We start from the raw sequence: 24798 nt of genomic DNA, 5'->3' as shown, positions 1-24798 counted from the left end.
GGGAGAGAAAACCAGTTGACATGGGGGTGCCATTTTGGCTGTACTTTTAGCTTCAAAAGGAAAGCATTGTACTTCCCCCTTTCCTCACATGTCTTGGAAGTAAGACCCTAACAGGTCTTACCCTGTTAGACCTAACAGGTCTAACCCTTTTATTACGGCACCTGACATCAACTTATCATATCCTGGGTCCATCTCAAGGACAACCACATGGCTGCCTTTACCACCTGAAAGGACGTTGACAACTTTCTATGCACACTACCAAATCCTCCACCTTCGGCCTAGCCTTCCCCAAGTTGGTGACCTCTAGCTGTTGTACTACAGCTCCCATCGTACCTAACAATGGGCAAAGCTTGCTAGGGTTGGTGGGAATCGGAGCCTCAATACCACCTAGAGGTCCGCAAGTCAAGGGCTGCCTCAGGCAGTCTTAGAAGACAGGACCTGGTGTGGTGTTTTGTGGGTTTGAATGTAACACTGGAAAACCTACCACAAAAGCTGTCTCAGTTACATCAGCTTAGGGAAAGTAGTTTGTAACTATATTATTGAATAGTAATTTATATAAATAATGGGTGCACCCCACTAGAAGAAGAATGTCGGTAAGACAAGGTTGATTGGGCAAGGAGAACCTATTATTATTATTATTATTATTATTATTATTATTATTATTATTATACATTTATTTATAGCCCGCCTTTTCCCCTGATAGGACTCAATGTGGTTTCCATCAAGATTGAGAGAGAGGTATAGGAAATCAATGAGAGGCGAGATGGCCACCACAGCAGTCCAACTCATGCACAATCCACTGGTGCTATGCTCAACCAAGTCTGCTTTGTGTGCAGAACATTCCAGGTTCAATTCCTAGCATCTCCAAGAGGAGCTGAGAATGTCCGCCTCATCTGAAACCCTAGAAGGGGCTCACGAGTTAGGATAGACCATGCTGAGCTAGATGGACCAAGGTTATGACTTGCTATGTTATGACTTGCCTATGTTCCAGCCTTCTCTAGGTTGCCCCTAGCTGGCCCTGGGCTAGCATAGCTGTGGCAGGTTCTTCTCCATCCTCTCCCCTTCATTGATTAGGTTTCATGTGGAGTCAGATTTACACTTTGCCTGGAAAAGACTGACAGTCAAAGTGTACTGTCGCTCCATGTTTTACAAAGGAGCCAACCCTTATGATTGTCACAATAGAACCAGTTGCCTTAGATTGAAGCAGCAAAAAGTGTTCTTGGAGACCAGGAAAGTGTCTACCTTAAGGCATAACCAATGTGTTAAAACAACACATCATTTTCAGCTTTGGGTCAAAGACCTACTTTTGGGCTACAAATAGGAACAAGCCCACTGCTAGGTCATGGAACAAAAAACCCATTAAGAGCAGATATTTCTTGGACCCAGTGGGAATTTGGCAGATGATGAAAAACCCATCTCCATGAACACCATGATCATGACCCAGTACAATTCAATAGGGGAGCAACAGTCTCAACATGCCCATTTAAGTCAATTGGTGACTGCATGGACGGCCACAGGTTCTTTGCAACTTCAGTAGGTTCAACAAAACACATCCTCCTGGGTTTGTTCATTTTGTCTGGCAAAAAGACACCCTAACACTGACTCTCCTGGCTTTCCACAAAACTGCCATAAATATGCAGAAGGCAGATGGTCACAAAGGCATTTGCTACAAGGCACCATGGCTGAGCGAAACATCCTCTGCAGTGTGCACCTATATTGCATATATATTACTACAAAATATCGTTGTGTGTATATTAGGAGCATTTGCTAAACACGTTAACTTATGAAACAGCTGCAAGAGATTAAGCAACAAAGAGAAGCAAAATGGAAGGTGTAGAATACAAGGGATCTGCTGGCCCTCAGCTACTAGAGGACACTTTCATTAAAACTTAATGGAATTTAAGGCCTCTCTTCACCCACATGGTACCCTCCAGATGTTGTCGGACTGCAACGCCCAGCTGTGGCTGATGTGAGCTACAGTCTAACAACACCGAGAGGTGGGTGAAGGTTGGATTGAGGGCTCTCTCTCTCTCCCTCGTTCTGTTTCATAGGGAGCATCTAAAGAACCAACACGGCTAGCTAGTTACGCAGAACCCGGCGGGCTTTCGACTTGCAGTTCCACAAACAACAGAAACTCCCTCGCCCATCTCCATGACACAAAAAGGTTTTTTCAGAAACCAAGGAGAGTCGAGAGCAGTTTTGAGATTCAGCTCGGGGGTTAAACTCGAAATCAAAAGTCTCACTGGACACAAGCCAGCCTTTGGAAGCTTCTCCAAAGGGTAGCGTGTTGGATCCTGGTCAATTGTCTCTCCACCAACATTGATAGCAGGGGGAGCCAACATATTGTCCTCATATTGTGTAGAGACTCATAACCCTCACCGCGCTCAGTCTGCATGGGCCAATGGTCAGGGCTGGAGGGCAGTCTGAATCCTACATAGTATGTAAGACACCACGTTAGTTTCCCAGGATTTAAGGCAAGGAAAGCACTGCACACTAGCATCAACCTTACTGGGGAGGACAACTTGTAATATGGCCTTGGGTTGATGAAAGCCCCATAAAAGCTAGCCCAATCTCAAAAGGGGAATAATAATAATAATAATAATAATAATAATAATAATAATAATAATGTGTATTACACCTGCCTATACAATTCAATGCATGTGCCTCAATACTATTTATATATATATATATATATATTTAAAAAAACCACAGGAGAATAAACCTTACTATTTACAATATATATATATCTATATAACATGAAAGCAATAATATTTGCATTAACATAAATACATTTTTAAATACTTACAGAAACACCCGGGCTTCAGTGCGTGAATTATTATACAAAGAGGAGTTTCTCCCACTCAGTAGTTCACTCACTCCTTTGCCTCTCAGCTCAAAGGCCACACTCCTACACACGCTTACTCAGGAGGAAGTCCTATAGAATTCAGCGGGACCAACTTCTGAGCAAATGTGGGTGGGAAAGGACTGCAAGAGATGCTCTGCTTCTCCTTTCTTTGCACAGCTGCACATAAGACCATGTTCACACATCAGGGTAAGCCATGGTTTACTGTGCATAAGCCAATTATGTTCATTTTGCACCTCCCTGCAAGAGTTGGGGAATAACAAACCATGGTCGTTGGCTTGCATTCATTCAAACCAAGGAATAGGATTTATTTTGCTCCCCAAGCAAACCATGATCTGTAGCCAATTATGGTTTGTTTGAGATACACCACAGTCCCTGGTTTAGACATAAGACTAGGCAAGGAGTCATGACCCTTTTCCTCTGTACGCAAGAATAGGTGTGTTCATGCAAAATCGCTGACTGTGGTTTACTGTGATGTGTGATCTGGGACAAGGTTTCAACAAGGCAAGCATGTACAAAAAAATGGGGGCCACATTCCCAGAATGTACACCTGCAATTTCACTACTCTGCCTATCTGAAGTCCTAAAAAGTTGGCCTTTTACTACTGCAATGCTCTCAGTTCAGAAGGTTGACACATTTTCACCAAATCCATCCAGGATTTGGGGCCTAAGACATTTTGGTGTTGGAGGCAGAAAATGCAGAATCCCTCCTTCCCCTTTACTGGGGGTAAAATTACTAATCTGAAGCTGCAATCCAATGCACGCTTACTTGTGCAAGTATCTCAATAGGGCTTACTGAGGAGTAACAATTCACAGGATTGTCTTTAATGGTACACTCAAATTTGCCACCCAGTTAGAAGCTGACCAACTTTGAGATGCAATATAATTTAGGGCTGTGATCCTATGCAGATTTCTACAGGAAGTCCTAAGTGAGCCCAGAGATTTGCTCCTTTTTAAATTGCACAGGACCCGTGATGGTTTCCCCCACGTTTTGAGAACATTTTTGCAATAGAATGCGGGCATTTTGCGGGTTCCCCCAACTCCAGTTCAAACTGGCATATCAATATTTGCAGCAAAGCTGGGTTCCTACAGTCAGCTACAGCGCCATCCTTCCCATATGGGCAAGATGTCAAAGAAAGAAAAAGCCCATTCACACTTTTTGTTTTCCGGTGAACACAACATTTAGCCAGATCTCCATGGCAAAATACCACAGTGGCATCCATTGCAAGGGTTTGATTCCTTACAGCCAGGTTTATCACCAGCGGCAACCCATTGAGTGAAACTAGCTCAGTATTGTCTGCCAAGTATCAGACTGGAACTTTTTCCAGCCTGACCTGGAGATATTGAGGATGGAACCTGGGATCTTGTGCAGGCAAAGCAATTGCTCTGCCACTGAGCTACAGCCATTAAGACTATCACCTAGCCAATAGCCCTCAAGGTGGGGCTACCCCTTCTTCCACTTAACTTAAAGCCAATTCATTGCACGCTGGTCTCAATCAGGATGGTTTCACAAGAGAGGAACCCCAGCAAAAGCAAGAAACTGGTGTGTGTGTGTGTGTGTGTGTGTGTGTGTGTGTGTGTGTGTGTGTGAAAGGATGTCTGCCTTTCGTCAGCCAACCTGGGCAAAGATCCAGAAAGCAAGGTCATCTACAGCTGATAAGGGGGACAGGCCCAGGAAGGCACAAGGCTACCCCAATCATGGGGGCTGCACAGGGCAACAGGCAAAGTTGTTGGCTCGGAAATGGGGGGAAGAAATCCCCTCACTTCCTCTTCAACACAGATCTTTGGGGTCAGTGTCTTTGGCAAAAAGTTTCCCAGATTATACACTCGTTCTTGCCAATTGCAAATTGGGAAACACTCCCTAGGGAGAAAAACATAAATGGTGGCCCTCCGCAACTCAACACACTCAAACAGGTTTCACCTGGGGCAGCGAAATAGCTCAGTCTGGCCCTGCCCCCAGTTTAGAATGGAGCATAACTGTAATAGTTAAGGTACCATAGCGAGATCAGGCATGGATGAGTCAGTACCCATAGCCCAGGCATAGGCAATCTCAGCCCTCCAGATGTTTTGGGACTACAATTCCCACCATCCCTGACCACTGGTCCTGTTGGCTAGGGATGATGGGAGTTGCAGTCCCAAAAACATCTGGAGGGCCGAGTTTGCCTATGCCTGCTCTACCTCATATCAAATTCTTAAGAATCAATCCCTATATCTGTTTGGTTCTACCCCATTTTTGCATCTGGAAATACTTTTTTTTTTCAATTTGGAGACGGGCAAGATCCAAAGGAAAATTATGTTCCAAGTCGCACATCAAACCCAGGGGGTGTAAATTCAGGTCAGTTCGCTGAAAAAAATGTGGACTGGCCTAAACTTTCCTCCCTGACTATTTGCGATCAGGTTCTTCCAGTGAGCAAGGACTGAGCTGAGTGGTCCAGATCCCACACACAAGAAGAAAATCTGGAGAATGTGGCATGCATCTTAAATTTTGTCAAAGAAGTAATGATTTGGATAAAGTTATGTGGGCGTGCAAAACAAGGTGGGGAGGAGAGCTCAAGCATGCTCAAGAGAGGACTGGACATAATACCACATTGAAACCATAAGAAGGTACTTCTGAAAGGCTTAATAAATAAATGTTCCATATTTATATTTAGGCGCATATATATATATATATTTATATATATCCACATTGAATAATAGGTTTCTATTCAGCCTTTTCTTAAACCAATTTGCACAGAACTTCAGGACTGGTCCATCTGGTGTGACACCCAAGGACAGAGTTCAGATTGAGGAGTCTGTTGCATGGAGAGCCACCAGGGCAGAGAGGGAGGGGAATATGTGTCTTTGAGGTTCAACATCTGTTGCCACCGGTCCCATCTGGCCTTCCAAAAGATGGACAAGAAGTACCGTCTTCCAATTTTGCAGAATCCTGGACCAGCAAAAGCAGGCATTGCCTCTTGACTACCCTCAATCAGTTTTCCAATCTGACAGTATACAAAGCCAGTCAAATCCATCCCCTCCCGGTAGATGCTCAATAATATAGCTTAGATACGAGGCAAGTGGCTACTATTTTTTATTATTATTTTAGAGAAGCGGCAGTAAAGGGGGGAAAAGATAGAGAGGGCACCCTTCGAAGATTGGACAGCCCCAGGCACACAAACGGAAACCATGCAGAAGTTTTTTTTTTTCTTATCCAGCTCCCCACTGAAAACCAGGTCAACAGGTTTTTTAAAAAAAAAGTTTAAAAAAATGCTACTACTGGAGAATCAGAAATGCTGATCACTGCCTACAATGGGCACTTTGCCAAGAAGTTAGCTAGCCGCTTCTGATCCAAGTAGTATTGTTGAAGGAGGAAAATTGTCGCAGCCAAGTTATCAGATCTGTAACGTTCCAATTCTAAAAAAGCAATGGAAGAATCGCAAGTAGCCCAGACCACCCTTTGGTTTTGGTCACTGCTGTTGGTTCTTCTCTGGCTTCCCTTCCCCTCTTGATGGTCGCCAGTCAGTCACTCAGAACCCAGTATTTGCACTGCTGTTGTACTTGATTTCTAACACACATGATGCCTCAATCTAGCGGCTTAAGGAGGGAAATGTTACAAAGATCTTTACAGAGATCTGTGCCGGTATAAACCACTATCGCTGTTGAGTGTAACTGGAATGAGATCCGAAGAGATGTAGAGTAAGTTGGGTTGTGCGATCCGGTCAAGAACGGCTTACGAGGAAAAGTCAAAGCAGCATTGCAGCCTATAAGGCAACAGGGTTTCTCCATAAAACCAGGAAGGCAACTTGCATGTCCAGAAGTTAGGATTTCAATACGTAATGGAATTTAAGGCAGCATCCACAGGGTGAGTTTTGGAGCAATAAGAGGTACAAAATAAAAACAATAACAATAAGGAGTTATAGAGTGCTGGTGTGTCCCTGGGAAAGTTTAAGAAGGCCTCTAGTGGTTTTCATCATTTACAAAAGTAGATCGTGAAGGTGACAAGAAGTGAGAGGCGGATTGAAGTGGGGCAATGCAATGGGACGTCTTGAAATCTGGAAGGAAATCTCACAATGTCTGCTTCAAAGTTGAGGTGGTCAAACCAAACCCTCCACGTTGAGGAACCACAACCGCCTTCCATCAAGCAGGCCACATTGAAACATCCTATTTTAGGAGATCCCAGTATGTAACTTTTTAAACTTTGACTCTCCTCCTTTAAAGAGGTGCTGAAGTCCGACATCACCACCCCTTCCCTTGATACGCTTTTGGTATCGAATTCTTCATAAAACGGGGTGGTGCTTTTTTCCCGTTCCTCACCATGAATCTCAAGGCAGCCATGGAACAAATAGGACAATCCAGATTACAGGCCAGAAGGTTCTCTACCCAAAAGAGAATGCCTGATGTAGCCAAAGTTTCGTGAAGGTCAGTGATGAGGGAAAACCGCTAGGGATCCCATCTCAGTCGCCACAAATTATTTTGTTGCATTTTTCGCAACAGCACACAATTGACACGGACTCCATGCAATAGGCACTTGTCTCCAGAAGCTGGGTTTGCAGAGAAGGGGGCAGAAGGTCGAGGAAACAAGAAGGCAAGAGTTGGGGGGGGTCACCTGTACCCTACAAAGTGCTTACACCATCTCGGCATCGCTTCTCAAGTCAACCGTGAAAAACACCCTTTCAAACCCTGTTTCACCTCCCTGTGTGGGCCCTCTCCCGTCATCAGCAAAGGCAATCGGCTGGTGTGCAAGACCCCTCTCGTGCGCCACATCAGTCCTTGCACGTGTAGACCTCCTCCCTCTGCGTACACTGTTTGCACTCCACGTAGCAGCACCAGCGGACCTGGCACTGGCAGGGCCTGGTCACCACGCGGCTCTGGGTGTTGTGCCCCCGGCCGCAGCAGATGCTCTCACAGTTCTTCTCCTTGTAACACTTCCTGCCCGACGTGCCGGGCGAATAGCGGCTCACCAGGCAGAAGCTGGGCGAGTCGTCAATGTAGACGAGGTCCGTAGTCCGTGGGATTTGGTCGCCGTGGCCCGGGATGGACTTCTTGGGTGGGGAGATGTCCCCCTCGCCCGTGGCCTCGTTGGTCGTGCTGCCCACTTTGAGGGCCATCTCGTACCTCTGCTTCAGCTGCTTGCCAATCTCGTGGAAGGGGGAGAGCTGCCGCCAGCACGTCCGGACAGTGCAGGATCCAGAGACGCCGTGGCACTTGCAGGTGGTCTCGACGCCAGCTTTGATGACCTGCAGGTAAGGAACTGAGCGTTAATGATGGGCAAGGCAAGCGAGCCGGCAGCAAAATGGTGCTGTGGGGAACAAATGAGTTAAGGCTTCTAGGCAAATGAACTGTGCCCTCTCTCCTTTTTAAAAAGAACGCTTCTAAAAGCTACGAAGACAAGTGTTCTCTGTTAAGATTGACAAGAGGTTCCCAGAACTCTACACATGAGAAGAGGAGCATAGCCTAGGCTTGATCACGTCAATGAGCCATTACGTCTAGCATCCTATTCTCACAGTCACCAACAGGGCCGGATTTAGGTTGGATGAGGCCCTAAGCCAGGGATCAGCAAACATTTTCAGCAGGGGGCCAAGTCCACCGTCCCTCAGACCTTGTGGGGGGCCAGACTAGATTTTGGAGGGGGAAAATGAACGAATTCCTGTGCCCCACAAATAACCCAGGGGTGCATTTTAAATAAAAGCACACATTCTAATGTAAAAACACAATGATTCCCGGACCATCCGCGGGCTGGATTTAGAAGGCAATTGGGCCGGATCCAGCCCCTGGGCCTTAAGTTTGCCTACCCATGCCCTAAGCTACTGAAGGTAATGGGGCCCTTTATATGTCCAGCTGTCCCTGTCAACAACAAATTGTCGCAGTTTTTTGTGTTGAATATATGCTATATGGTAATTTATGGACCTAATAGGTTGTTGTTGTTGTTTAGTCGTGTCCGACTCTTCGTGACCCCATGGACCAGAGCACGCCAGGCACTCCCTAAAGCCATTGGCACATGCAGAATGTAGGTGCCCTATATACAGAAATGAGCAAACCAGTGATATTTTAGGGAGCAGGCTAGCAGGCGGGGCACATGACTTACATCATAGGAGCCTACACAACACAAAACACTGTTGCTGCATGTAGGTTTTTATTTTATCTGTTTTTTATCTTGTATTTTGGAAATGTACATCCAGTTTCTACTCCTTTAAATTTTTTTTTGGGGGGGGGTCTCAAGAGAGTGGGGCCCTAAGCTTGTTTAGCTTACAGTGGTACCTCGCAAGACGAATGCCTTGCAAGACAAAAAACTCGCTAGACGAAAGGGTTTTTTGTTTTTTGAGCTGCTTCGCAAGACGATTTTCCCGTCTTGCAAGTTTGTTTCCTTTTTCTTAACACCATTAATACAGTTGCGACTTGGCTTCGAGGAGCAACTCATAGAACGCGGTGTGGTAGCCTTTTTTGAGGTTTTTAAAGACTTTGGTGATTTTTGAAGCTTTTCCAAAACTTTCCCGACACTGTGCTTCGCAAGACGGAAAAAATCGCAAGACGGCAAAACTCGCGGAACGAATTAATTTCGTCTTGCGAGGCACCACTGTATACGTAAATCCAGCACTGGTCACCAACCAGATGTCTCTGGGGAAGCTCAAAAGCAGGGCTTGAAAAGTTATCCCGCCCCCAATGTCTTGACTATTCATTTAACTGGTATAATTGATTTGATTTCCATTCTCTTAGAATACTTGCTCCTCTTTTGTAAGAAATCAGTATTTTTGTGGGAGCACCCACACTTTGGATGAAATTCAAAGACAATTCAACTAATTCATAGAGGAGAGGGCTGTCAGTGGCTCTGCGTCCACGGTCAGAGGCAGCAACGCTTTTGAGTACCAGCTGATGGAAACCGCAGGAGGGCAGAGGACTCTTCTGTTCGAATCCTGTTTGTGGGTTTCCCATAAGGGGCATCTGGAAGCTAGACTAGATGGGCCCTTGGCCTGATACCAGAAGGCTCTCCTCCTCCTCTTCTGATGAAGCCAGCAAGACTGGGAAGGGCAAACATGGATATTATCCTGCCCAGGGTAACAGCCTCCCCTTTCATGGTGCCCCTCAGATTTGTAAGACACGCTTGAACAGACATACCTCACCGGGGGTGGGGGGGAGGTGGAGTGGAAGGGAACGAGAAAGAAAGAAAGAAGGGGTCAGCCCTTTGGGGGATTACGGAACTTAGCAACGCTCCGGAGAGGTAGTCAGAAAGTTATGCTTAATGATACTTTGCTGAGAAACATGGGCAAGAGGCCGGGGCGGAGAGGCAGATTTAATTAAAACATCACTTAACTCTGGCCTGGTGGAACAAAATCAAGTGTGCTAACACTCTGACTTTTCATTAATGGGACACAAAAGGGAGAATTGCAATCGAGGGGAGGTCTTTTTTTTTCAGGGGAGGGGGGAAGGTACCATATGCAGAAGAGAGGGGGGCATTGCTGGAATTATATAGCCGCTCGTTTTTAATATACATGAAAATCATCTAGCAACCTTGGAACATGGGAGGCCTGGAGGGTGGGAGATAGAGAGTTCTTTGGTTTCTCACTCCTGCTTCTTTCTCCACTATTCCCATTCCCAAGAATAGTTGAATGAACTGGGATGGATCTGGCAGGAGCCAGGGGAGATGCTTTCATTTTCTTTTTTTTAAATAAGCTGCAGAATTCTTAGGCTTGTTTTTTTCCCCCCCTCACCGAGAAAGAGAAAGAAGGAGCTTGGCCGAGTCCTTCTGGCTAATTACCTCAACCCCCCGTGCCAGACAAGCTGGCCTTGTCACCGGCGTTGAGGTCATATCGTAAGCGCTAGAGCGAGGCATGAAATGGGCGCAAGAGGGTCAAAGAGGGTGATTCTTGCACTCTTCTGGGACAAAGAGACACTGCTGAGGTGGGTGTGAAAAAGGGAGAAATGAAATCCTCACCGGGAAGCAAATTTTTAAAGCGGCGGCAAAGGGGTGGGCTGGACGGCAAGCGTGGCATTGGAAGACTTGCGTCACTCAAATTCTCCAGCGCAGGGTCAGGAAAAAAGTTCCCCTTGTCCCCATAGCAGCAAGCAATCCCGCCTGCCAATAGCTCAAAGGGTCGGGAGGGAGAAACCCGTCTACTGAGCCTCAGGAGAGCCATTACGATCAGAAGCGCAGCAAGTGTGTGTGTGTAATGGAAAACACAACATTCCAGACCGCTGAGAGACCACCAAGCCAGGGCAATGGAGAAGACACTTTCAGAGGGCCCAACAGACCGGCCTATTTCCAGAGCGTATTTCTCAACCGTCATAAAGGATGGGGAAGACCCTTTGATGCAGCTCACCTTTAACGGCAAACCACCCCGAAACAATACGAGAACCAAACAAAACACAGCCATGCTTGGCAATGCACACTTCTCCGAATTTTGCAATGCTGCTCTCCAGCCAAGTAACATCCATAGAAATGCATATGTTGGAGGTAAAAAGTGAAAACTTACAAAAAAATGCATTCTATTCCAGGAAACAGCTTTGCAAAAGAGTCGTTTTAGGCAACGTTACGTACAACAACGGGTGGTTCTAGGAGAAATTTGCACCCAAAGGCTGGTGAATTTTCAGGACTTAAAAAATAAATTGCATGGTAATGTGGAGAACCAAATTTAAGCTTAGAGAAATTGACACAGACTCCCTAATTATCACCTGGGAGTCATACAGTGGAACCTATGGTTATGTACTTAATTTGTTCCGGAGGTCCGTTCTTAACCTGAAACTGTTCTTAACCTGAAGCACCACTTTAGCTAATGGGGCCTCCCGCTGCTGCTGCGCCACCGCTGTGCAATTTCTGTTCTCATCCTGAAGCAAAGTTCTTAACCCAGGTAATATTTCTGGGTTAGCGGAGTCTGTAACCTGAAGCGTCTGTAACCTGAAGCGTATGTAACCCAAGGTACCACTGTAGTTGTGTGTGAAGTTACAGAGCCAGAGAATTCCTCAGTCCCCTCAAGAGACAATGCCCAGGATTCTTTGAACAGGGTAAGTTCTGTTAACAGATAAACATTTGAAGTGGGATGGGGCCTGGCCACTAACTAAGCAGAGCAAGAGGCCAACAGGGCATGGTTCACCAAGCCACCATGGGCCCATTGCATGGCAGCCGCAGGGCTAAGGAAACAGATTTGGAATGGAGAATTGTGCTGGGTGTGTGTGTTTGGAATGGCAGCAAAGCATAGGACAGGTCTTATATCTCCTTTGACTGTTCCTTGCACCCCTAGATTAGAATTTAATCTGCACATACAGCAAGCATCTTTAAATAACCACTGCTCAAATTCAGGGTCAATCTTGCAGGGAAACCTAGAATAAACTCTATTGAGCGCTTGTTATCTGTCTCTCTGGCTAGTCATAGGCTGGGAGCTATGCAGGATACCCAAGGAAAGTCTATTCATACATCCATCTGGTAATTTAACCCAGAGATGTCCAGCCTACTTGGAAGCATCACTCTGTAAACTTAAGAGCTACAAACTTGCCTTTTTAATACCAACAAAGAGCCAAAATCCTCAAAGTGTTCTGTACACACTACCACTCCCCACTGCACCTACCATACTCCCACAGAAGTGTGGGGAGACAGGGGTTACTGGTATAGGGTCACCTGGGTTCTAGTTTCACAGTTAAGGAGCTAGGTGGGGAGGAATCAGCATGGTATAGGGGTAATAGCATCAAAACTGGTCCTGAGAGACCAGGGTTCAAATCCACATGAAGCCACGAAGCCCACCAAGTGACCTTGAGCTGGTCACTCTTCTCACCTAGCCTACTCTCATATAGGACATGCTCCGCATCCACACAAGTCCTGAGCTTTGAGGCCAGTCTTCCCCATCTGGACCCCTCAAGGTGCTTTGGCCCACAATTCCCATCCATCCCAGCCAGTGGTCCAGAACATCTGGAGGAGGACACCAAGCCAAGAAAGGCTGTGCTAGGAAGGGGGAAAATAGGACAGAAACCCAATCAAGATCCTTGTCAGAAATGCCAGCTTTTCTGTTCTGCAAGAACCTGCAGATTCTAGATCTCCCCTGCTCAATGTGCATGCACAAAACATTTCCGACAGCTCTCTGTCTCAGAAAAGCTACACAGACACCCATGCCCACGCCCCAAAGCCATTCCCATAGCAACACTCCTGTGAATCTTCTCAGGTCTGATTAACACACTGCTCAAACCCAAATCTTATTAGTGTCAGCTTACCGTGATCAGTTTCCCTCCCCTTTATTCCCCCCCAACCCAATGGAGGCTCTCTTTGTTTGCACTGAAACAGAATCTCAGTGACTTCAACCAGCTTATAGCAGCCTTTAAGTTTTGGGTGCAACTGCACTTGTTGGGAAAGCCTAAGTGGCAACAAGGCCGTGAATGATCAGATTGTTGAGTTGTTGGAGTGCGATCCCTTTCATTCTCCCCACTTAAACTGCAACAGATTTCCATAGTACTTGTTCTTTTCCTGCAAGAAGTCCCATTTGGGAACGCTACAAAGTTCTCTCCAAAGCATCACCTCAAAGGCAAGGGGAGAATTGGCCTTTGATGCAAAACCTGACCTGCCAACTCTGTCTAGAGCAGCCTTTCTCAACCTGTGGGTCCCCAGATGTTGTTGAACTACAACTCCCATCACCCCTAGCTAGCAAGGCCAGAGCTCAGGGATGATGGGAGTTGTACTCCAACAACATCTGAGGACCCACAGGTTGAGAACCGCTGGTCTAGAGAGTGGGGAGAACCACACTGACCAATAAGATACCTGCAAGCAGGACTTGAGCACCTGCGATTCCTAGGAACTGGAATTCAGTAGCATTACTGCTTCTGACCTTGGAAACCATCATGTCTAAAATCCATTGATAGCCTTCTCCTCCATGAATTTGTCTAATCCTCTTTTAATGCTATCCATGTTGGCAGTATCAGGACCACAATAACCCAAGGACTGCTTCTCTCCATAGGAACCTACCTAGACCCTGTGATCATCTTCTGAGGCCCTTCTTCATGTGCCTCCTCCTCGAGAGGTCCAGAGGGTGGCAACACAAGAACAGGGCCTTCTCTCCAGTGGCTCCTCATCTGTGGAATGCTCTCCCCAGGGAAGTTTGCATGGTGCCTTCATTACACACCTTTAGGTGTCAGGCAAGAACCAGGCCTTTGGTTGATCTGATTGACATACTATGCCCTTTTAAAATGTGGCTCTTTCTTGGGGGAGGGTAGTTGTTTTTATTTTGGTTATATATATTGTAGTTTTTCCTGTTGATCTTTCTGCCCTGAGACCTCCAGGTATAGGGCGGTATATAAATCCAATCAATCAAGAAGAAGAAGAAATAACAATGATCGCCTCCATCACTCACACAGCCTCACCTTCATGCCAACCAGGTTGTTGTGGAAGTCCACCCTGGCTCGCAGGTCCTTGTTGGACTTCTTCCCCAGGAACTCCTTGACAAACTTGTTGCTGTACTTGAGGTTGTCGCCGCAGCCACCCCACTGCCAGGCCTCCCGATTCTCTAGGTCGGGGGCCTCGTCGCAGGTGCATCGCTCCATCCGCCCGGCGCTGCAGGCCTTGGCCATGGCATGCGTAAGTCCTGCCGAAGAGATGGCGTAAAGGAAGGCTGTCTCCTTGAAACCTGCAAAGGGCAATGGCATGGTTACCCAGAGGAGGATGGCACCAGTAAAACCTACAGGGCTACACACACCCACACACACCTGGGTTTGGGTTTACATCTTTTAAAATCCTCACTGTATATCTCCACCCCAGTTCTGAGGGCCTTCTGGCGGTTCCCTCCCTGTGAGAAGTGAAGCTACAGGGATCCAGGCAGAGGGCCTTCTCGGTGGTGGCACCCGCTCTGTGGAACGCCCTCCCATCAGATGTCAAGGAAATAAACAACTATCTGACTTTTAGAACACATCTGAAGGAAGCCCTGTTTAGGGAAGTTTTTAATGTTTGATCGCATTTTTAATATTCTGTTGGGAGCCGCGCCCATAGTGGTTGGGGAGGCCCGGCCACATGGGCGGGGTATAAGTAATAAATTATTATTATTACAATCCTTGTGGCCCACAGAGTGCGCACGGAAGCATTAGGACAGTGTTTGCTGAAAATGAAATTCCATAAGCTAGAAAAGGCTGACTAACATAGGTTTTCTAATAAATGAAGGTGAGATGTTTATGCACTGTCTAGCTTCTGCCCCACTCTAAATGGCAGACAAAGCCAGAATCACGAAAAACGAGTGTTCTCCATGCACGCAACAGGAACCAGCTTTTGCTTAGAGTAGCTTCTCCCAATGTTCCTCAACATGGTGAGTCAGGTGACATCTCCTCAATCCTTTAATCCCCTGGGAGATCAGGGGAGAGGGGAGCTTGTTGCAGCAGGAGAGGGAGACACCCATGATTCCTCACCAGTCGGACTCATCTCTACCTCTTGGCCACCTTCTCTCCTGCTTCAGCTTCAGCCTCTGATTCTGGACTTCTATCGCAGACTCTCCCAGCTCACTAAGCCCTGTTGCCTCTGCAGCTTCTGATACCTCCTCCTCCGAGTCTGTTCCCTCTTCTCCCTCTGACCACTCATTGTCATCCCACCACCAACCCCCAAGCTGTGAGAGCCCCGAGAACCAGACAGAGACACCTGGAGGGCCACATCTAGTTCTCAGTCCAGAAGCTCCCCCCCCCTCCCGTTCCACTGCCTCCCTCCTCCGACTGCTCACCTCTCTTCAGAAGGCTGGCCCGATAGCGCCCCTCAAGGGTGCAGTTCCACCGCTCAAAGCGGAACTGGTACTGGCACTCAAGGGCGCTCATGCTGATGGCCTCCATCAGGGTCTCGGCCACACCGGGATCTCGCCGGCACATCCTCCGCTGCTTCTTCTCCAGTTTCAGGCGGTCACAGACTTTGTAATGGGCCTTGACGGCAGCTTCCTCCATTTCTGAAGTCAGAGGGAGGATGGTCAAGGGTTCATTCCCAGTCAACCTTTGGAGAGGAGAAGAAGGCAACCCACGTCAGTAATCTTGAGGCTCAGACACAACGCGGCCACAAGCAACGACCTGCCATCATGTATGCCATATCCGTGAATGCCAACGGGTGTGTAATATCACTCCCATTATTTCCAATGTCCAAGGTGTGTGTGCCATTCCTTAAACAGCCTTAACAGCACCATCCATGCATAAAGAGGAAGGCAGCAGCAGGCTTGTGGAAACCCGGAGGTTTGAGTAAAAATGAGCCAAACCCTTGGAAAAATGGGTTTTTAAAAACCCAGTGAGGGCTAGGCATCCTTTAAAAAGGTAAAGGGACCCCTGACCATTAGGCCCAGTCATGGCCGACTCTGGGGTTGCGGCACTCATCTTGCTTTATTGGCCGAGGGAGCCGGCGTACAGCTTCCGGGTCATGTGGCCAGCATGACTAAGCCACTTCTGGCAAACCAGAGCAGCGCACGGAAACACCGTTTACCTTCCCGCCGGAGTGGTACCTATTTATCTACTTGCATTTTGACGTGCTTTTGAACTGCTAGGTGGGCAGGAGATGGGACCAAGCAACGGGAGCTCACCCCGCTGCAGGGATTCGAACCGCTGACCTTCTGATCGGCAAGTCCTAGGCTCTGTGGTTTAACCCACAGTGCCACCTTAGCAGTCATGAAATGCAATTGCTGGGATGAAAAACCTGATACAAAGGGAGATTAGGGAATGGATCAGAGTGCTTGGACTATTGAATAGTAGCACTCCACACAACAAGAGTTTTGTTGCAACTTTAACGTAACTAAGGTTTTGCATGGCGTACCCCGTTTCAAAACCAACCTAGTTCAAAATGAAAAGCTGGATTTCAAGCTTGCACGCCCTGATCTCTTCTTGCAGTGAAGTCCCAATTGCCCAGTATGAAAGGTCTGCTTCAGCCTTCCCCAAGCTAGTGACACACACCCCCACTCCAGAGGTAGTTGGCCATAACATCGCCCTTGCTGGGGCTGATGGGAAATGTGGCGCAAAACATCTGGAGTGAAGCAAGTTGGGTGGTGGAAGAAGCCTGACGAAGCCTCAAACTCACAGTCAAATGCAAGGGTTTAAGCCAGCGGTCCCCAAAGGCAACAGTATTACCCCCTGGGGGAGTGGTGGGATTACCTGGGGGCACTGAAAATGCACACAGCCATCAGACTTTGAAAAGCTGGTACCACCGATTAAGTTCAATTTTGTCAACTCAATTAAACTAAGTAGCTGTACTTAGATTTAATAAATGAGCAATTCCTTGTTACTGTTTTGCATTTTATTTATCTTCCTTAGTAGGTCGTGCAAGCTGCTATTCTGAACAACGCTCTTTATAGGGTAGAGGGATGAATTCATGGAACCAAGGGGGCAGCGGACCCCAAAGATTGGGAAACACTGGTTTTTAAGCTCTCTAAAGCAGGAAGTGTAAAGGAGCCACACATACTGTTATGTACTGAGTTGAAGAGGATCCAAAATGCAGCAGTCTGATTGGTCCTAGAAAAATAGGATCCAAAATGCAGCAGTCTGATTGGTCCTAGAACAATAGGAACCAAAATGCAGCAGTCTGATTGGTCCGCAGGAGCCACCCAATCCAGCTCCAGATAGAAGTTAATCCACAACCTGATTGGCCTACAGGAGAATCCTAGAATTAGCCAATCACGTGCAGCCCATTGTGTAAATAATGCATATAAAGCAGATATTTTGGGGGAACTTTCATTCCTCCTCACCACTATGAGCTGAATAAAGAGCATGAAATCCACTCTCGACTCCGTATATATTTCACATACGCAAAAAGCAACCATATTTCAACCCTCTATTCCACCCACAGAGCAGTCCGTTTTGGAGAGCGGCCTGCTAGCTCCCCTCCCCAATATCCCTGTACCTGCAAGCCCACCCAGATCCTGACACGGCTTAAGGGCCCGACTAATTTTTGGGAAGGAAGCCTTCGAAAACAAATAAACCAACCCACCAAGAACATGGGTCCCTCCCTGTTCCTTCTCCCAGAGCTGCTTCGCAACACATGGCCCGGCTGTTCTCTCACAAAAACGTGCAGCGAAGTGTAGCCAGGACAGTGTTCCCAGTGCCGGGTGACAACATGCTGGATGGGGACCAGGCTGGCACCGGCTGTGGGGGGTGGGGGGAAGAGGTGAACACAAGCAGCAGAAACATCTGTTGGCACTGCGACCAGGATTGCTGGCCAATCACCCGAGGTCCTGGCTCAGGCTCTCCTCTAACCAGGTGCCAGGGAGGGTGGAAGCTGGAGAGTCAGGAAAAGCTGCCGTAAAGAAGTTTGGGTACTTTTCCCCAGCGCTAAAAAGAGGAAACACACACACGGAGAGAGTCACTTCTGGTGCCAGAATTAGGGATTGGCTAAAACTGCTGGGAACTAAGGCTGCTGAGCAAGAATCCTGAAGTCACGCCGGATTCTGGTCCTCAAGCGAGGTCTTTGGTTCCATAAAGAGGCTGTGATCCAGGACGTTTACAAAGGAGGTGGGGGGATCCTGCCAAAGACCTGTCTAGCCCCGCATCCTGTTTTCACAGTGGCAGACCAGATACCCCAGTGGAAGCCTGGGAAGCTGGGCCCAAGCCATAGCTGTCAGCTTTCCCCTTTTCTTGCGAGGAATCCTATTCAGAATAAGTAATAATAATAATAATAATAATTTATTATTTATACCCCGCCCATCTGGCTGGGCTTCCCCAGCCACTCTGGGCGGCTTCCAAAAGAATATTAAAATACTATAATACATCAAACATTAAAAGCTTCCCGAAACAGGGCTGCCTTCAGATGTCTTCTAAAAGCCTGGTAGTTGTTGTTCTCTTTGACATCTGGTGGGAGGGGGTTCCACAGGGCGGGCGCCACTACCGAGAAGGCCCTCTGCCTGGTTCCCTGTAACTTGGCTTCTCGCAGTGAGGGAACCGCCAGAAGGCCCTCGGTGCTGGACCTCAGTGTCCAGGCAGAACGATGGGGGTGGAGACGCTCCTTCAGATATACTGGACCAAGGCCGTTTAGGGCTTTAAAGGTCAGCACCAACACTTTGAATTGTGCTCGGAAACGTACTGGGAGCCAATGTAGGTCTTTCAAGACCGGTGTTATGTGGTCTCAGCAGCCGCTCCCAGTCACCAGTCTAGCTGCCGCATTCTGGATTAGTTGTAGTTTCCGGGTCACCTTCAAAGCTAGCCCCACGTAGAGCACATTGCAGTAATCCAAGCGGGAGATAACCAGAGCATGCACCACTCTGGCGAGACAGTCCGCAGGCAGATAGGGTCTCAGCCTACGTACCAGATGGAGCTGGCAGACAGCTGCCCTGAACACAGAATTAACCTGCGCCTCCATGGACAGCTGTGAGTCCAAAATGACTCCCAGGCTGCGCACCTGGTCCTTCAGGGGCACAGTTACCCCATTCAGGACCAGGGAGTCCTCCACACCTGCCCGCCTCCTGTCCCCCAGAAACAGTACTTCTGTCTTGTCAGGATTCAACCTCAATCTGTTAGCCGCCATCCATCCTCCAACCGCCTCCAGACACTCACACAGGACCTTCACTGCCTTCACTGGTTCTGATTTGAAAGAGAGGTAGAGCTGGGTGTCATCCGCATCCTGATGAACACCCGCATACTGCATATTGATGAATACTGATGAACCGCATCCGCATACTGATGAATAAGGGAATTTCCCTTTAAAAAAAGGGAAACGTTGACAGCTATGGCCCAAGCACAGGAGTCTTCTCCCCTCCCAGGGTTTCAAGCAACTCGTATTCAGAAGCGGAATGTCTCTGTCAACAGAGACAGAACATAGCCGTTGTGGCTAGTAGCCATCTAGAGCTTTCTCCTCCTGTCTAATCCTCTTTGAAAGCCATCCAAAGTCGGTGACAGCCCCCTGTGGAAGGGAGTTCCATAGTTTAACTCTGTGCAGCATGAAGCAGTGTCCGGAATCTCCCAACGTTTCACTTCAATGGGTAGCACCACTAGAGAATATCCACTTTCTCCTGTTCATGCAGAATTTTAAGACACGGGTGGCACTGTAGGGATGCGGGTGGTGCTGTGGGTTACACCACAGAGCCTAGGACTTGTCAATCAGAAGGTCGGCGGTTCGAATCCCCGCGACGGGGTGAGTTCCCGTTGCTCAGTCCCTGCTCCTGCCAACCTAGCAGTTCGAAAGCACGTCAAAGTGCAAGTAGATAAATAGGTACCACTCCGGTAGGAAGGTAAACGGTGTTTCTGTGCGCTGCTCTGGTTCACCAGAAGCGGCTTAGTCATGCTGGCCACATGACCCGGAAGCTGTACGCTGGCTCCCTCGGCCAAGAAAGCGAGATGAGTGCCGTAACCCCAGAGTCGTCCGCGACTGGACCTAATGGTCAGGGGTCCCTTTACCTTTATCATGTCCACCTCCCCTTTAGTAGTCATTTCTCCAAACCCCCAAAGAATTGCAGCCTTTCCACATAGGAAAGGTTTTCCTGCGTTAGGTTAATCTGCGCCTCTTTGATCTTTGGCCTAATTTATTGCAAGTAGTTCTATGCCAGCTATCCTGTGGTGCTTGAAAGGGTTCAAACAGCCCCAATTACTCTTCAACACAGCTGAGCCACCATCTGAAATCTCAAAATCAAAGATTATTCCCCCTTCAAAAGAGAGACAGAGAGGGAAACACTCTCCATGGTTGCTGTGGACAAAGGTTTTGTGTACATAAGCAGTACGTTTTTGCGATAGAATTTTGATATTTTGTGGCCCAGGTGCTTTCCCTTTTTAGAAAGAGTTCACAAGGACAGGAATTACAAACCAGATCCATGCCCAGGGCTTAGGACATTAGCTGGGAGCAGCCTCTGCATGGCACCCATATAATCCCTTAAAACTCTTTTATGCAATTTATGAAAAGGATGGGGGAAAGGTGGGGGGGTCATGTGCGGCCACTGTGTCAAAAGAGACCCAGCTGAGCCCTCCAGCTTTGGCACAAGGTCATCGGAGTCCCCAGCTGGAATGCCAAGAGCGGCAGTGTGTCCTGAACGTGCGTCCGACACGCAGCTTGTTTTGGTGTTCAAGGGGATTCAGGCAGACGGAGGACAGAGGGATTCATCAGGACAAGAGCTGCAATGTTCCAAGGGCCACATGCCAGGTGTGGGAGGGGCCAGAAGCAAAACTGGGAGGAGCAACAAGTGTTCATTTACTTAAACATGCCTGTAGATCTAGGAAGCAAGAGGCACCATCAGAGTTCAAGGGGACATTATAGACCAGCAAAACAGTTACTGCAAGATTAGGAGCATCATCCAACTATAGTCTTGGAGTACTGCAGAATTAAGGCAGCCTTCGCCGTGCTGGAGAGGACCGATAGGAATTATAGTCCAAAAAACCTGGCATAAGCTGGAGTGATGGAATTCAACAATTGCGGCATGCACCTATTTAAGAGGAGGAACCAAATTTGTCACTAGGGGCATCTTTTTTTAATCACAAAGAGATTCTTGCTTGTAGTAATCCAACCAATTAGCATTCCAGCCCTGTCAACAAACTGGAGAGAAGGACTTTGCTGTTTTATCCAAAGATGAATCCTGCGTGCGATGCCTCCTGGCTTTGGCCATGTACTCCTGGGAGAGCAACAAGAACTGTTGTCACTCAGAGCTGCTGAAAGCTTACTTGATAAATCACTGAAGATAGGAAGGCTCAACTCCTCATCCCTAGAGGGAGAGGCCAGGCAAGAAGCATCATTTGCCAACAGGAATAGAGGAGGCTGCCTTAGACAACTGGACCCATCAAGCTCAGCAATGTCTACACGGACTGGCAGCAGTTCACCAGGAAATGTCAGGGAAATGGGATCATCTTAATAGACGGTCCTGGTTGCGGGCAAGCTCTCAACCTGGTTCCCCCTACCCTGGCGTGGGTGGAGCTATCGCGCTCATGCAAGGGTGGCACCACAACCACCCAGGGCTATTGCCCAATCATGTTAAAGGGTGATAGTGGGCGGAAGTATAAAAGCGGCAGCACGACGTGTGCTTGGCTCCTGCTTCACGCTGTCGAAGACCCACCCACCCTCCCTTTAATTTAGATCCTTTGGCCTTGCTTTGGACTTTGGTTGCTTGCCTGGCTTAAGTCGGGGGCCGGGTATGAATTTTTTTCCATTGGGCAAATTGGCACGAGCCACTTGGTTTTTGCCTACCTCTTAGCAATTGTCACAACTTTGTAAGGTTTGGCGGTTAGGCACTGGGCTTATGGTGAACGGGGGAGGGGAGGTCAGCCATCGCCTGCCCCTCCAGTTTCAAGGGTATTCCGTTAAAGGAAACCAGGGCCTGATTCCTGTCCGAAGTCCACTTGAAGGGTGAGGGCCAGGCCAGGCCTCTGGGAACACCAGGGGAGCTGCAGGCGGGTTCCCCCAATTTCCCTTTGGGTGGTTTACCCGTACAGACTTCCTGCAAACAGGGCAGGAGTCAGATATAGTCTTGCCAATTCCTAAGCCAATACCGCTCTCATTCCTGTAATCAATAAAGTTGTGGCCAAATTTCTGCCCAAAAACCTTAAACAAAATATCCGTGTCTGTGTGAATTTATTTACCCTAATGGGGGGTCAAGGTGATGTCTCTGTATCCTAAAAAGCAGAGACATCACCCTGCCAACAAAGGTCCGTATAGTTAAAGCTATGGTTTTCCCAGTAGTGATGTATGGAAGTGAGAGCTGGACCATAAAGAAGGCTGATCGCCGAAGAATGGATGCTTTTGAATTCTGGTGCTGGAGGAGACTCTTGAGAGTCCCATGGGCTGCAAGAAGATCAAACCTATCGATTCTTAAGGAAATCAGCCCTGAGTGCTCACTGGAAGGACAGATCCTGAAGCTGAGGCTCCAATACTTTGACCACCTCGTGAGAAGAGAAGACTCCCTGGAAAAGACCCTGATGTTGGGAAAGATGGAGGGCACAAGGAGAAGGGGACGACAGAGGACAAGATGGTTGGACAGTGTTCTCAAAGCTACCAGCATGAGTTTGACCAAACTGCGGGAGGCAGTGGAAGACAGGAGTGCCTGGCGTGCTCTGGTCCATGGGGTCATGAAGAGTCGGACACGACTAAACGACTAAACAACAACAACAATGGGGGGGGGGGTCGGTTTGAGGATCTTGCCAAGCAACTACTGCATGCAAAAAGCAGGTGCTCTACTCATGAGCTACAGCCTTTCCCCAACAGCAGTGGGGACCTGAATGGTTGGAAGGGAGAAAGAGGTGAACACTGGCCCATAGGCACAATGGCTATGTTCTACCTCCATTGTCAGAGGCTGTATGCCTCAGTAGGCCAGCTGCTAGGAATCACAAGCGGGGAGAGTGCTGTTGCACTCAGGTCCCACTTGCAAGCTTCACATGGGACTCTGGTTTGGCCTCCGTGAGAACTGGATGCTGGACTAGATGGGCAGGGTTTTCTCCATGTTCTCAGGAGGACCAGGCCTGCCACAGCCCCCTTACAAAAGCTGTTCCTCACTGTGCCAGGAAGCAGCAGCCATGGATCTCAGAGATGCTCAAGGTCTGCCTCTTCCACCTCCTTTGTGCTGGGACATGAAATTCAGAGTTTGCTCTCCTCAACAAGTATTTTGGGTTTAGGATGGGGACTCAAGATACAGGACGATTCCACCACCCCCCTCACTTGCAGATATCAAAAGAATGCTTCCCCAATTACACATGAGTTTTGATGTGCCAAGTCCCACCCCACAACATCAAAGAGCAAAAACACCCATTTAACAGCCAGTGGGCTGACAGGCCTGATGAGATGCTGAGGAAATATTGCATTCCTGTCCCAAACCTCCCACTTCCTAAAGAGTAAGCTTTAAGAAAACCCAGAGAAGAATAACTTGGCCCACATTCACACCACACATCTAAAGCACTATGGTACCACTTTAAACAGTCTTTGTTTCCCCTGAAGTATCCTGGGAGCTGAAGTTTGTTAAGGGTGCTGTGAGTTGTTAGGTGAGCCCCGTTCCCCTGCCCAGAGCTACAATTCCCAGAGTGATTTAACCATCAATCTTCCTAGAAGATTGAGCCAGTGTGGTGTAGTGGTTAAGAGCGGTATTCTCGTAATCTGGGGAACCGGGTTCGTGTCTCCGCTCCTCCACATGCAGCTGCTGGGTGACCTTGGGCTAGTCACACTTCTCTGAAGTCTCTCAGCCCCACTCACCTCACAGAGTGTTTGTTGTGGGGGAGGAAGGGAAAGGAGAATGTTAGCCGCTTTGAGACTCCTTAAAGGGAGTGAAAGGTGGGATATCAAATCCAAACTCTTATTCTTATTCTTCTAGGGAACTCTGGGAATTGCAGCTCTGGGAGGTGACCGGGGGAGGTCTCCAAACAGATCCCTTAAACAGCAACTCCCAGAATATTTGGGAGAAGCCATGACTGGTATGACAGCGTTTTAAATGTATGGTATGAACGTGGTCTTGGTTTCAGACCACAGCCTGTCCCACCATGCGCCACTTGTTGAAACAGGCCAACATAGGGATCTTCTCAGCATTAAACAGAGAAGTGATATGGCAACTGGGCTGGGGATCCTGGCGCCCCTCCAGGTATTGTCGAGCTACAACTATCGTATTTAATAAATCTTTATTGATTTGAATTAAAAAATATAAAAACGCAACTACATTTAATACAGACACAAAGCAAGAAACTAACAAAGAAAATAAAAAGAAAAATTAAAACAAAAAACCCTATACATTTCATATATGTAAATGCCATATCATATTTACAAACTCACAAAAAAAGAAAACATTACTGTGAATTAGCTAAAAAAGACTACCAAATATTTTCATTTACTTTATCTATTCTTTCCTTTATAATGCACAGTCTCAAATTTACTTAATCATTTTCGTACGTCCAAACATAATATCATTTCCACCTTTTATTTACAAGATTCACTCTAGTTCTGCCAGGAGATTCTGATTCTTACAATATTTTTTTAGGTATTCTTTAAATATTCTCCATTCTTTATATACATTCAGTTTCAATTCATCTCTTACTCTCCCTGTCATCTTTGCTAGCTGTAGATATTCTATCCTTGGGGCTTGCCACTCTGCTATT

The 24798-nt window shown here is 47.6% G+C and overlaps 1 protein-coding gene across 1 annotated transcript in view; it reads right to left on the bottom strand.

Moving 5' to 3' along the window:
* Positions 1-624: 624 nt before the first annotated feature.
* WNT9A (Wnt family member 9A) overlaps positions 625-24798 on the bottom strand; it is a 61654-nt gene continuing 37480 nt past the window's right edge. The window contains exons 2-4 of the mRNA XM_081163854.1: positions 15513-15772; positions 14176-14438; positions 625-8078 (exon numbers count right to left, since the gene is read on the bottom strand). Of these exons, the coding sequence (XP_081019980.1) occupies positions 7605-8078; positions 14176-14438; positions 15513-15772 (997 nt within the window). The 3' untranslated portion in view covers positions 625-7604. The remainder of the gene's footprint in view (positions 8079-14175; positions 14439-15512; positions 15773-24798) is intronic.

Source organism: Podarcis bocagei (assembly GCF_964188305.1).
Source record: "Podarcis bocagei genome assembly, chromosome: 12".
Classification (NCBI taxonomy): Eukaryota; Metazoa; Chordata; class Lepidosauria; order Squamata; family Lacertidae; genus Podarcis; species Podarcis bocagei.
The sequence above is the reverse complement of the archived record's forward strand: the minus strand, read 5'-3'. Positions and strand labels throughout refer to the sequence as shown.